General features: G+C 38.1%; 2 protein-coding genes across 8 annotated transcripts in view; one reads left to right on the top strand and one right to left on the bottom strand.

The window, feature by feature from the left end:
* SENP5 (SUMO specific peptidase 5) overlaps nt 1-12,833 on the top strand; it is a 61,784-nt gene extending 48,951 nt beyond the window's left edge. Inside the window, exons 7-10 of one of the 5 annotated variants that reach the window (XM_032869337.1) lie at nt 5,742-5,879; nt 8,769-8,852; nt 10,352-10,402; nt 11,239-12,833. In XM_032869337.1, coding sequence (XP_032725228.1) covers nt 5,742-5,879; nt 8,769-8,852; nt 10,352-10,402; nt 11,239-11,349 — 384 coding nt within the window. In that variant the 3' untranslated portion in view covers nt 11,350-12,833. Of the gene's footprint in view, nt 1-3,971; nt 4,054-5,741; nt 5,880-6,175; nt 6,693-8,768; nt 8,853-9,180; nt 9,730-10,351; nt 10,403-11,238 lie in introns of those variants that run through there. The other 4 variants (XM_032869340.1, XM_032869338.1, XM_032869341.1 and 1 more) reach the window with 4 other exon arrangements.
* Nucleotides 1-13,110, bottom strand: part of NCBP2 (nuclear cap binding protein subunit 2) — a 34,463-nt gene that overhangs the window by 11,680 nt on the left and 9,673 nt on the right. For 2 of the 3 annotated variants that reach the window (XR_004384041.1, XM_032869344.1), the window contains exon 5: nt 1,143-1,209. The exons of the other annotated variant lie outside the window; for it this stretch is intronic. Coding sequence is in view for 1 of the 2 variants with exons in the window: in XM_032869344.1 (XP_032725235.1) it covers nt 1,185-1,209 (25 nt within the window). In the remaining variant the exon portion in view is untranslated. The remainder of the gene's footprint in view (nt 1-1,142; nt 1,210-13,110) is intronic. 3 annotated transcript variants of the gene reach the window in all.

Genomic DNA, 13,110 nt, shown 5'->3' with positions numbered 1-13,110 from the left:
CTTATAGATGAGCAAAGAAAATGGTTTCTTGAGATGAAATCTACTTTTGGTGAAGATGCTGTGACAACTGCTGAAATGACAACAAAGAATTTACAGTATTATGTAAACCTGGTTGATAAAGAAGTTCTGTGGGTAAATGCTGTCAAGTAGTGTTATATGCTACAGAGGAATTGTTTGTGAAAGGAAGATTCTATCGATGTTGTAAACTTCATTGTTATCCGATTTTAAGAAATTGCCACAGCCACCCAGTCTTCAGTATACTACCTTTTTGATCAGTCAGGAGCCATCAACATTGAGGCAAGACCCTCCCCAGCAAAAAGATTACGGCTCACTGAGAGTGAGTTAGCACTGATGATGGTTGGCATTTTTAGCAGTATTTTTAAATTAAGGTATGTTTGTTTAATTAAGGTATGTTTATTGTTTTTTAATTAAGGTATGTTTATTTTATGCTGTATACTTAATTGACTACAGTTTGTGTAAATAAGTTTTATGTGTACTGGGAAACCGAAATCATTTGACTCACTTAATTTCAGTGGTCTGGAACTGAACCCAAATATTTCTGAGGTATATCTGTATATGCTGTATATGACAAATAAACGTAAAATGAACAAGAAAGGTTGAAAACAAAGTGACAGTTAAAGAGGTACTAGACAAATGTAAACCGAGAGAAAGTGGTAGCCAAAAAGGAGGAATGGCAGTATTAGGAACAGATGAGGTAGATGTTAAGGTAAAAAGTAAATTAGGTGATAAGATTTCAATATATAGAAATCTAACAAAATTATAGAAGGAGACCTTGATAAAATAGTGATAGCAGGAGACTTCTCGTAGTTGGATAGAGCAGGCTGACATAAAACAAAATCATAAAATAATAATACAACCAGTACTAAATTTAGTTTAATAGCTCTATACTAGATTTTGTAAAAACTGATCATGCATTTATTTGGCCACATAGAAAATTATTACCTATGTTATTCTTTGATCACAGTTCAGTAAAAAATAAAGGTGGCCAAAAAAATCTAACAGTCTGAAAATTTTACAGATATGCATATAATTGCATATGAAACACTTGGATCTAAACATTTTAAAAAGAAATTATATACCAATTGTCTAAAAAGGGATGGAAAGGGGGGAACACATCTTACCAAGCACTGTGGAACATAATGAAGGCTGGTTTGAGAAGAAAGTTAATGGCCATAAATGCCTTTATCACTAAAGAAAAAATGAAAAATAGAAGAATTAAGTACTCATTAAATTAGATTATATGAAGATAAATTACAGAATGACCAAGGATTTGAATGCAACAAAAATAAATAAAACCATGAAAGTACTAAGAAAAGTACTAAGAAAGTCCTTACAAGAACTTGCTAAAAATAATCTCAGGGTAGCTAAGTCTGTTCTCTGTACAACTTAAAAGTTTACAAAAGAAAAATGAATTAATTCAGTTACATAACAAGAAAAAATAACTATTTAAAACAGGAGCAGTGTAGGGGACACCTTGGTGGCTCAGTTGATTAAGCATCCCACTCTTGATTTCAGCTCAGGTCATGATCTCAGCATTGTGAGATCAAGTCCTGTGGTCAGGCTCTGTGCTGGGAGTGGAGCTTGCTTAAGGTTTTCTCCCTCTGTCATTTCCTGCACCCCCCGCCCAGCCCTTCCCAGCATGAGACCGCTCTAGCTCGCTCTCTCAAAAAAAAAAAAAAAAAAAGCAATTGTAAAAAGACAAACTGGGAGGGGTACCTGGGTGGCTCGGTTCTTAAGCGACTGCCTTCGGCTCCGGTTATGATCCCAGTGTCCTGGGATCCAGCCTCACATTGAGCTCCCTGCTCAGCAGGAAGCCTGCTTGTGTTCCTCTCTCACTGTCTCTCTCTGGCAAATAAATAAATAAAATCTTAAAAAAAAAAAAAGATGACAAACTGGGGAAAAAATTGCCATTAATGTCAGAACTAATTTTCTTAATGCATAAAGGGTTTATATAAATGGATAAGACAAAGACTTCACCAACTAAATAGAAAAATGGGTGGGTGATACAAATGAAAAGATTTGTGGTAAAGGGTTATTATTGTTGTGGATATAAATCCTTTGTCAGGTATAGGTTTTGTGATTTCAGTCTGTGGCTTTTCTACTTATTTTAACCGTGTGTTTTGGTAAAGATCTTTAATTTTTAGGATTTCTCCATATGGATATCTAGTTGTTCCAATGTCATTTGCATTGAAAAGACTTCTCTTTCCTAGTTTAATTGCTTTGGCACCACTGTAGAAAGTGAACGGCCACATATGTCCGGGTCTGTTTTTGCACTTTATGCTCATTTCCATTGACCTTTGTTCTTAATGTTAATAATACCACAGTTTTGATTACTGTATCTTTATAGTACATCTTGAAATCAGTGTAAGATGGCTAGATTTATCCTTTTTCCAGACTGTTTCGGGAATTCTAGGTCTTTTGCATTTTCATATAAATTTTAGAATTAGCTTGTCAGTCTGTTTTTTAAAGAAAATCTGCTGGATTTTGATTAGGATTGTGTTTATATGTTCGTTTGGGGAGAATAGACATTTTAGCAATATTAAGTCTTCCAGTCCATGTATGTGGTATATGTTCCCTTCATTTTGGCTCTGCATTTTTCTCAGCAGTATTTTGTAATTCTTAGTATGCAGGTCTTGCACATATTTTTTAAAAACATAACATAACCCTGATGTTGAGTTTTATCAGATGCTTTCCCTGGTGTGCCTGGGTGGCTCAGTTGGTTAGGCAACTGCATTTGGCTTGGGTCATGATCCTGGAATCCCAGGATCAAGTTCCACATCAGGCTTCCTCCTTGGTGAGGAGTCTGCTTCTCCCTCTGATCTCTCCCCTCTCGTGTTGTCTCTCTCTCTCTCTCTCTCTCTCATTCTCTGGTGGCTGTCAGTTGAGCCTCTGCCTTCGGCTCAGGTCATGATCTCAAGGTTCCGGGGTCAAGCCCCACGTTGGGCTCTCTGCTCAGCAGGGAGCCTGCTTCCCCCTCTCTCTTCTGCCTCTCTACTTATGATCTCTGTTAAATAAATAAATAAAATCTTTAAAAAACCCTAAGGATTTCATATTTCTGAAACTTCTATAAATAGAATTTTTAAAACGTTACCTTCCAGTTGTTTGGTGTGAATTGACCTCATAGCCATTGACCTTACTGGAGTCACTGGTTCTAGGAGCTTTTTTGCTTTTTTAAATATTTATATATTTTGGAGAGAGTGAGTGAGAGAGAGCGCATGTGTACATGTTGGGGGAGAGGCAGACAGAGAAGGAGAAAGAGCAATTCTCAAGCCGGACTCTGCTGAGGACAGAGCCCAATGCAGGGCTTAGTCCCACAACCACAGGATCATGACCTGAGCTGAAATCAGCCAGTTAGCCATCTGAGCCACCCAGGCACTCCTCCTCTAGGAGCTTTTTTGTCGATTGTCAGATTTTCATAATCATGTCTGTAAGTAGTGTTTTATTTCTTCCATTCTAAACTGTATGCCATTTTTTCTTGCCTCATTGCACTGGCAGGGACTTCTGATAGAATGTCTTTGACTTGTTCTCAATCTTAGGAGAAAAGCATTCAGTCTTTCCCTACTATTTATGATGTCAATCAGAGGGTTGCTGCTTCTGTTGTTTTTAAGATTCATTTATTTATTTTAGAGAGCACACATAAGTGGAAGAAGGGGCAGAGGGCGAGAATCCCCACTGACTGCAGAGCCCAGAGCAGGGCTCAGTCCCATGACCCATGAGATAATGACGTGAGCGGAAACCAAGAGTCAAAGACTCAACTGACTGAGCCACCTGGGCACCCATGTGGGATTTTTTGTAGATATTCTTTATCAGGTTAAGTAAGTTTTGCTCCTATTCCTAGTTTGCTGAGAGTTTTTAATCCTAAATGGATATTGAGTTTTATCAAATGCTTTCCCTGCATCTGAGGAGAGGTTCCTATGCTTTTTCATTTTTACTCCTTAAATGGAACCCAGAGTGATGGAACAGCACCAATCTTGAAACATTAACAGTCTCAGGGCCACATGATGGCTCTGGAAGTTTCAGCTTGATCATGACGTAAGTTTGCTTCTGTTTACAAGAGCATGGGTTAAAGCAGATCACATGATAGGACTATATTCTTCACCTGGGAGCAACAGTGAAGCTTCTGTGTACTCCTTTTATGGGGAGGACAACAAATTGGGATCAATAGTATAATCTTCCACACGTATCATTCTTAATTGTATGTATAAAGTGTGTGTTGGGGGCAAGTACCTGGGTGGTTTAGTCATTTAAGTATACAACTCTTGGTTTTGGCTCAGGTCATGATCTCTGGGTCGTGAGATCGAACCCTGCACTGGGCTCTGCGCTTGGCACAGAGTTTCCTTGAGATTCTCCCCCTCTCTCTGCCTCTCACCGCATTCATGTTCTTGAGTATGCTCTCTCTCAGAATCTCTGAGAGGAAAAAAAAAAAGTGTGACAAAACGTATTAAAAAGAAAAATAATCTGGAAAGATACACACTGAAGTGTATTTTTTTCTGTATTTATTTCAAAAATTTTTAAATTAAAAAGTTTCTTTTTGAGAAGAATATAAAATTTGGTCTCATTTAATATTGTATTTTAGATGTGAGTCCTTGTTTTAGATACTCACAATTTATGCATTGGGAAGGACCAGCTGTCCTCATATTTCCTTCTGTCCACCTCACTTCTCAGGTTAATGGATGCAAAAATTGGAAAAGTAGAACTGCTAAAGTGCTTTGCTCCAAGATCATGTTGACTAGTAGAAGATTCATCTAGAGCAGGACATTACCTGAATATCAGAAAGCAAGGAAGGCTTGAGAAATACCTTGTAAGAATCTGATGTAGTTGAAAATAGCTTTGTGATTGTTTTAAACCATGGAATTAACAACAACAACAAAAAACCCCGCCTCTCAAAAAATATCTGAAAAAAGAAACTCATTCACTTTTTTACAGGTGTTTATTGAGCACCTACTACTTTATCAACCAATCCACAACTGAGGTTTTGAATGGAAGAGTAAATATTTCTAGATTGTAAAGGATGTGTAAATAATTATTAAGGCTATTTTTCTCAATTTTGATATCTGGGAGACCTGAGGGTAGTGATAATGGTGATAGTTAAGATTTACTGGCTACATGTAATGTGTGAAAGCAGTTTTACACATCTTACATGTATTATCACTCTCAACAGCTTCATAAGGCAGATATTGTTATCTGTAATTTATAGTTGAAGAAATCAGGGAACAAAGAAGCTACAAAAATTGCCAAAGTCATCTTGCCAGTAGGTGGAGGAGGTGTAATTAACCAGACTTAACTTCCAAGCCCATGATCATAACTATGATATGGAGTCTGTAAATAAAGAAGACTTACAGTCTGCTGTTTTCTAATACATGATTCCTTTCTAAGTAAGAATTGAGTCAAAGTCAAATGTGTACACAAGAAAATTAAGCATAAAAGTAAGAGGCTAAGCAATGTTAACGACTTGAAAAGGTGTATGCACAGGTGTGTCAGGTTAAATGTGAAGTGGTGCTTTCTAGATCTTCAGTTTTCTTATTGTCTATTATGGCTTAGTAGTTACAAGCATGGGCCTTTAGATTCCAACCTGGGTTCAAATTTTGGCTTCACCACTTTCTGCTTTTATGGCCGTGGGCGGGTCAAAAGTCAGTAAATGGAAGCTGCTGCCATTGTTCTTTTGGATAGTCTGTGGTGATGGCTGCATTTCTTTTTCTTCCTTTTTTCTTTTTAATCAGGTGGATTTGTTTAAAAAGAGTCTTCTGTTGATTCCTATTCACCTGGAAGTCCACTGGTCTCTCATTACCGTGACACTCTCTAATCGAATTATTTCATTTTATGATTCCCAAGGCATTCATTTTAAGTTTTGTGTAGAGGTAAGTTAATATACTGCTTGTATTTTCTTATTCATCTTGTGATCAAACAGTATCTTAGCACAGCAGAAGTCAGTCTGATAGAGCATCAGTTTCTGTCATACAGACTTTCCGAAATGTTGGGAGAGAAAAGGACTACTGCAAGAGGAATCCCCAGGTTGGGGGGAAGGTAGCTATCTGTGATCTGGATCCCCCCTCTGAGATACATGCCCTATTTAGATTTTGTCAGATATTTTCCTGCCTTCCCATAAAGCTACATTTTGTATGTGGAAAGAAATCATTTTCTTTCTTTCTCTTAGAGCTGTAATGGGCATGTAGCTTCAAAATAACTCATGCAGAATGAGTTATAATCAAGAGAATCAGCTGGCAAAATATGAGAGCTCAACTAACAGGAGTTCAACAGGATGATAGGAGGCAAAGCAAGAAAAAATCAATAGGTTCCCTGATTTTCTCTCACTAAGAAGGATGAGTTAGGAAATTCAACTAAAAACAAGATTCCATTTTCAAAAGCAACAAAGATGTAAATTGCCCAGAAGTATACCCTAGCAAAAATTATGGAAGTTGTTTAAGATGAAAACTCTATATTTAAAGGAACTCTGGGCAGATGGAAAGACAGGAAGACTCAGTTTGAGAAACAGATCAATTATCCTCAAATTAATATATACCCATTTGTCATAATCAGTTTCCCAAGAGGATTTTGAATGAAACCTGATAAGCTTATCCTAAAACCCATATTGCAGAATTCATAGTATGACAATGGGGAAGGAATCCTTGGTCTACTACATATCAAACCATAACACCCAGTTTTAATAAATAAAACAGTATTTATATTGGTGGAACAGCACAGAGAATCCAGAAATTTCTCATGTGTATGAAGAACCTGGTATATGATAAAATTGGGAAAAGACAGGCTATTCAGTATATGCTGTTGTGAAAAGCAGTTGTCTATTTGGAAAAGTAAAATACAGCTCCTTCACGCTGTTTGTATAAACAAATTCCACATAAAATAATGACCTAAATATAAAACACAAAACTGTAAAAGAATAAAATACAGTAAATATAAGTTCTTGGATTAGGGAAGGATTTCTTACATAGAACCATAAAAGCAAAAAAAGACATAAAAGAACAGACTGATAAACTGGACCATAATTTAAAACTTCTGTATGCTGGGGCGCCTGGGTGGCTCAGTGGTTAAAGCCTCTGCCTTCGGCTCAGGTCATGATCCCAGGGTCCTGGGATGGAGCCTCACATCGGGCTCTCTGCTCAGCAGGGAGCCTGCCTCCTCCTCCTCTCTCTCTCTCTGCCTGCCTCTCTGCCTACTTGTGATCTGTCAAATAAATAAAAATCTTTAAAAAAAAAAAAGAAAAACTTCTGTATGCCATAAAATTCACAGATAAGGGTAGACGTGGGGAAAATGTTTGTGACATAATAATCACTACCCAGAATATATAAAGAACTCCTACAAATGAATAAAAAGACTTAATAGAAATGGACAAAGGTTAAATTAAGTAATTTTTAGGAAGAATGCAAATAGCCTATCAACACATGGAGAGATGATCCGTCTTACCAGAAGTACAGGAAATGCAAATTAAAACTATATCAGGGCTCCATGTTTTGCCTATTAGGCATTGATGGTATTCAGGTGTTTATGTGGATGTAAGGAAATCAGCTTTCCTATTTTCTGATGGAGTGTATTAATTGATATAGCAAGCCCCTTGGGAGAATTAAAATTCTGATCAGTTCTAAGTGTTTTGTAAATTTATAAAGGTTTATGTCCTAGAGGCGCCTGGCTACCTCAAGTCAGTGGAGTATGCACTCATTTCAGGGTCATGAGTTCAAGCCCATGTTGGGCATGCAGCCTATTTAAAAAAAAAAGTATATCCTATTGCACACCAGTTCTGTTTCTTGGTATCTGCTCTAAAACATGCTTGTGTATGTACGTGCACAGTGATAGGGCAAGTACCAGGATGTTCACTGCAGCATTACTGATAGTAAAAAAAATCAAAACCATCTAAATTTAGCTCTACCAACAGAATAGCTGAATACACTATAGTATATTCATACTGTTAAACTGACCATAGCAGTTAAAAAAAAAAAATACAGATTTCCATGTCCTAACACGGAAAGATCTCCAAGATGTACTGGGTTTTAAAAGGCAAGTTGCAGAATGATGCGGTAGAATGTGTATGCATGTGTGTACATGCATGTGTGCATAAACACACAGTTGTATGTATAAACATATTTCATCTTCAGAGGGGTTAGTTTAAGTCCTGTAACGTCTGACTTCACCTTAGATGCAGAGAGAGCTATGGATGTAGAAGGCACAAGGAAAGTTTGAAACTCTGATAGGCTTCATCCTGGTAGAGATTTCCACAGTGGACTTGACTGTATTTAGTATCCAGAATGGGTTTCAGTATAACTTTCTAGAAACTGCATTATACCTTTACCTACAGCCCTCAAAATACAGATTATCTAAGGCGGGGAATGTTTTTCATTTAGTTCCAGTTACTGATTTCTGCCATGGTTCCTTCTTTGTATTGAGCATTGGCAGTAATCAAGACTTTCTTTTTGTCCTGCCAGTACTTATTTAAATTTCTCATTCAGCAAGTTGGCTTACTACTGGAAGAGGCTGACCATCTTATAAAAAGTTCCAATTAAAACATATACGGGTGTCCAGAGCCTAAATGCATACCTGAGCATAGAAGGTCTGAGTCACTGTGAAGTGAAAGGTCAGAAATAAGGTTCAGCTTATTTAAACCTTAAACTCTAATTCAGACTTTGCCCAGTGGTGGGGCCACAGCTTTCTCCTTTGCTTCTATCTGCTGTGGGCAGGTTCCATTTTTCACCAACTGATGGAACACAGCATCTGTGTTGTGGTTTCTTTTTAACCAGAATATAAGAAAGTATTTGCTGACTGAAGCCAGAGAAAAAAATAGACCTGAATTTCTTCAGGGTTGGCAGACTGCTGTTACAAAGGTAAGTATGTGACAAAAATGAAAACTCAGGCATGTCAGGGGGATGGAATCATCTTAGGGGTGGGTGTCTTTAAGAAGCATTTTAAGATTGATGATGGAGATAACCAGTGAGAGTCTGGAGGCTGCAGAGAGGCAGCTTAGAGTAAACCTCTATTTAGTATTGATCATCTAGGGCTTCGTTTCCCAGTGCTTGTGGGGAACAAATTTACTCATTTCATCCTTGGGGCAGCTGCTAATGATATGATTGCTGTATTGGGGGGATAAAAGAAAAAAATAGATATGTAACTTTTTTCTTTTGGTGGCGCCTGCCTCTTGCCTCTTATTTCCAGATGACCCACATAGACCCAGAGAAATGCTGAAATGACCATTTGGATCCACTAAGGGAGGAAGTGCACTGGGCTTCTTACCAGGCATTTGGGGAAGACAGTGTCTTGAGTGTTTCAGTCTGAAAGCAGCACTACGTTTGCCCTATAGATACTCAGGCTATATGTGGGGCAGAGTGCCCAGGCATGTCTTCTCATTGCTGTCACAGATACCAGTATCTTAACATTTTATGGTCACTGCTTTATTGTTTCCAAAGTGTTTTTGCCTGTGTGATCTCATCTGATCCTTACAACCTGTGAGGTAGGCAGATTGGTCATTTAAGGATGAGCATCATCTTTATTCTATAGGTGAGAAAACTGAAGCATAGGTGTGACCTTCCCCAAAGGCCATCAGAACTATTCAGTCAGGCCCTTGACCTCAGGTCTGTCTGGATCACTGAACACAATCTTAAAAGAGGTAGAGTCTTGAAACAAACTTTAAGCCAAACCCAAAAGGACCAGATTTGTTCATCCTTGAACTGTACTGAAAGCTAAGTACTTTCATCTATGTATTAAAAACATATTAAACATACTAAAAACTATGCATTAAAAGCATAAATTTTCTCTTAATAACCTAGTCTTTTAGTTTAAACCAGAATTGAACTTGTAAATTTTCTAAATTTACCCAACTAGAATATCCAGGTACTCTAAATTTAGTCAGGATCTTTCATACTCCCATTTTAGGCAGAATACATAACCAGTTCTTTTGGAAACCTGCTTATCTTTATGATTTCTTTGAAAGAGTAAAGATTTGTGTAGTAGGAGATCAAAAGTGGAGATTGCTAAGCAGGATCGTTAGGAAGTATTCCGAGTCCAGGCATACACTTTTTGATCCACAATCCTATTTTGGTCAGTAATCGGACAGCAGAACTAGTAATCCAAATGGAAGTTTTAAAGTGGGATATTTCTCCCATTTAGGCAAAATGTTCTGTAAATTACAGATGGTTGCTTGCTCTTTTGATATGGCTAGATATTTCCATAAAATCCCATACTTTAAATACCAAAGGTATATACCAGTACACCAGTTGTCTTGGACAGAGATGGATTTTTGTCTTTTGCTCATCTTTCCATAAAAACAAATTATCTGATGACAAGTACTTGGGTTTTATTTTAATGATCATTTTGTTTTTCTCTTTAGTGTATTCCACAACAGAAAAATGACAGTGACTGTGGAGTCTTTGTGCTCCAGGTAAAGATATCTCTTTTTCCAGAATTTAGGATGTGTGAATTAAAATTGTTGGGCTTAGACAGATGGGAGCCCCTGTGGTATGCACCTGGCACTAGGAACAGGTAACAGTATTTCCTCCTTCCCTTCCTTTGTTGATGGGGAGCTGTAGATTCTGTACTTTCAGATGCGTTCTCTTTAGAAGCACCACCTTCTAAAGCCAAGAATGAACAACAGGTTATTAGTAAGGCACACTGGAGACTGATCTCAATCTGTATTGTAGATCCTTGGCATTTGCAGAATTAACTATATATTTTTTTAGCCATTGGCAAGTGGTCTTTAACCAGAGTAAAAACTACATTTTAAATAAGGGCCACATTCAAAAACTGCTTTCTCCTGCTGTGAGTTCCTTAGTGATCTTTAAGGGCTACTGAAAATTTTGTTAAACATTATATTTACAAAGGAAATTGTATATAATTCATGAGCTTAGAGATCTGCAAAGATCATGAAAGATGGGCTCATTCCTCTGACTCATGAATGTCTTGGGTTTGAAAACAAACTGAGGTTCTCACTTAAAGACTATGTTAGGTCTAGCTGCCATCTCTGCACATTACACCTTTAGAAGAATTGGAGCCTCTTTTATCAGTTTCTGCTTCTTACAGTATTGTGTGGCCAAAGTGAGATACTTACCAGGGAAGGTGACTCTAATTTGGAGGTAAATGTTTTAAAAGCAATGTGTTTTACATCCAAACTTTAAAATGCTGCCTTAGACCTTATTCTATTAGGTCTGCATCTGGGAAAATACACTGGGCTGCTTCCTAGCTCCACATGCCACTTAAGTGTTTCTGCGACCTTTGCAGTACTGCAAGTGCCTCGCCTTAGAGCAGCCTTTCCAGTTTTCCCAAGAGGACATGCCCCGAGTGCGGAAGAGGATTTACAAGGAGCTGTGTGAGTGCCGGCTCATGGACTGAAACTCAGCAGGGACTCTGGGAGGTCTGACCAAGTTGAAGCAGATGGTTTGTTACTTGAATCTCCAAACACTTATTTGAATTTTTACAGATATTTCAGATCAGTGGTGTTGGGCCACTATTGTTACCTCAAATTTGTTTTTTTGCCCTATTCATTTCTCTAGCTACCGTGTACTATTTTTTAATGTTCAGTTTGGTTTCATTTTTAATTTTATGGGTTCCGTGTGTTTCCCCCCATATTTAATATTTATTATCCAAACGCATGCATATAGACAGAGCATGCAGTGCAGAGTATTAAAAAAAAAAAGAAAAAAAAAAAGCCTAGTAGATTTGGTGCGGCTTTTGAAACTTAGTTAGACGTGAACTGAATACAGGTTTAAAATTTTTAATCCCAGAACCTAAAAGTGCAGGATGTTTTTAATTCAACGTAACTCTGAGAATGATTTGTTCCCTGGGGCGTAAAGGGTAGCTAGGAGTGGTGGTTTTGACAAAGCCAGTCCTTTTACCTGCTGCACCTTTCATTGACTTCCCTCTCCCAAGTGAGTCTTGCCGAGTGAGTTGCATTCCTTTTGAAGGGTGAGAAGTGGCCAAAACCTGACTGGTGTGTTCTGTTTAGAGAGGCACATATAAAGCACAGTGCCTACTATGGGAGGAGTTAATTGAGGTGGGAGAAAAAGACAACTTTGGATGTCCAGTTAAGACATGAGAAATTTCAATCTTGGCTTTAAGAATTGTAACAAAAAGGCCTAAGTCTTATGAAGGCTTTGGCTGGAACACTGAATTCTCTGGATTTTTGGTTTTGGCCCATTAAAAATGTTAATATCCATTAAACTAGTGGTCAAACACATGAGAATTCAGCCTTTCTGAGTACAAGCTGTTATCCTTGTGTTGTCTCCCATATGGAAGAAATTAAGATTTGCCAAACACCTTTTATTCTTCAAAGGTGTTTAAAATATAAATCTTCAAAACTAAAGACTGACCAGGTCTTTTGCAGATGGGTAGGGAGGAGAGAAGAGGAAGGGTAAGAAGACTGGACTGCAGAGGAGCACAGCAGATAATGTATTTGCTCTTCCCTCTGGTCATCTCAGCAGCATGCAGGGCTCCTCATCTGGCCTCTCCTGACCACCCTGAGACTCCAGCGCAGGGGTCTTTTTTTCACTTCTATCAGCCTCGCCTACTGGGGGAAAGCAGAAGTGACCCTGTCCTTATGCTTAGCTGTAGTAGGATTAAAGTAATGGATCTTGCATCTTTATTCTAGCCTTTTGTGATACTTGAAAGGAAAGGGAATCTGGAAGGATGCATGTTAAATTACCCAATTATCTTTTCTGAAGTGGGGCAGAAAAAAACACAAAGGTGTATGTAAGAGTCTCAGAAGTTTACCAGAATACCAAGTAAATGACAGAAGATACTTGGCATTATGCCTGTTTAGGTGTGACTATTGAAAATAAGCAGCTGAAACATGCAGTTTAAACTTGGCCAGAAGGTGAGGTTGCCAGCAGTCGAGGGTACGAACATGTTTATACGCAGGGTTCCCACTCCCAGACATTCCAAGCACCAACACCAATGTTTACATTGTAAAGAGCCCCAGTACTCTCCAGAGCCCTCTGGACTTACTGTAAAACCAACTCAGTATTTCTTACTGCGATCAGAGGCACTTTATGCTGCTACAGTTAGGGTTATGTCATCATTAACAAAGAGGACAGTTTAAGCAGGGAGGATATCATCTTGAGGTTTTCCAACATAATTATGCAAACGTGAATTTTT

This window comes from Lontra canadensis, unplaced genomic scaffold, assembly GCF_010015895.1.
Source record: "Lontra canadensis isolate GAN:19392208 unplaced genomic scaffold, GSC_riverotter_1.0 scaffold38, whole genome shotgun sequence".
NCBI classification, from domain to species: domain Eukaryota; kingdom Metazoa; phylum Chordata; class Mammalia; order Carnivora; family Mustelidae; genus Lontra; species Lontra canadensis.
The sequence above is the reverse complement of the archived record's forward strand: the minus strand, read 5'-3'. Positions and strand labels throughout refer to the sequence as shown.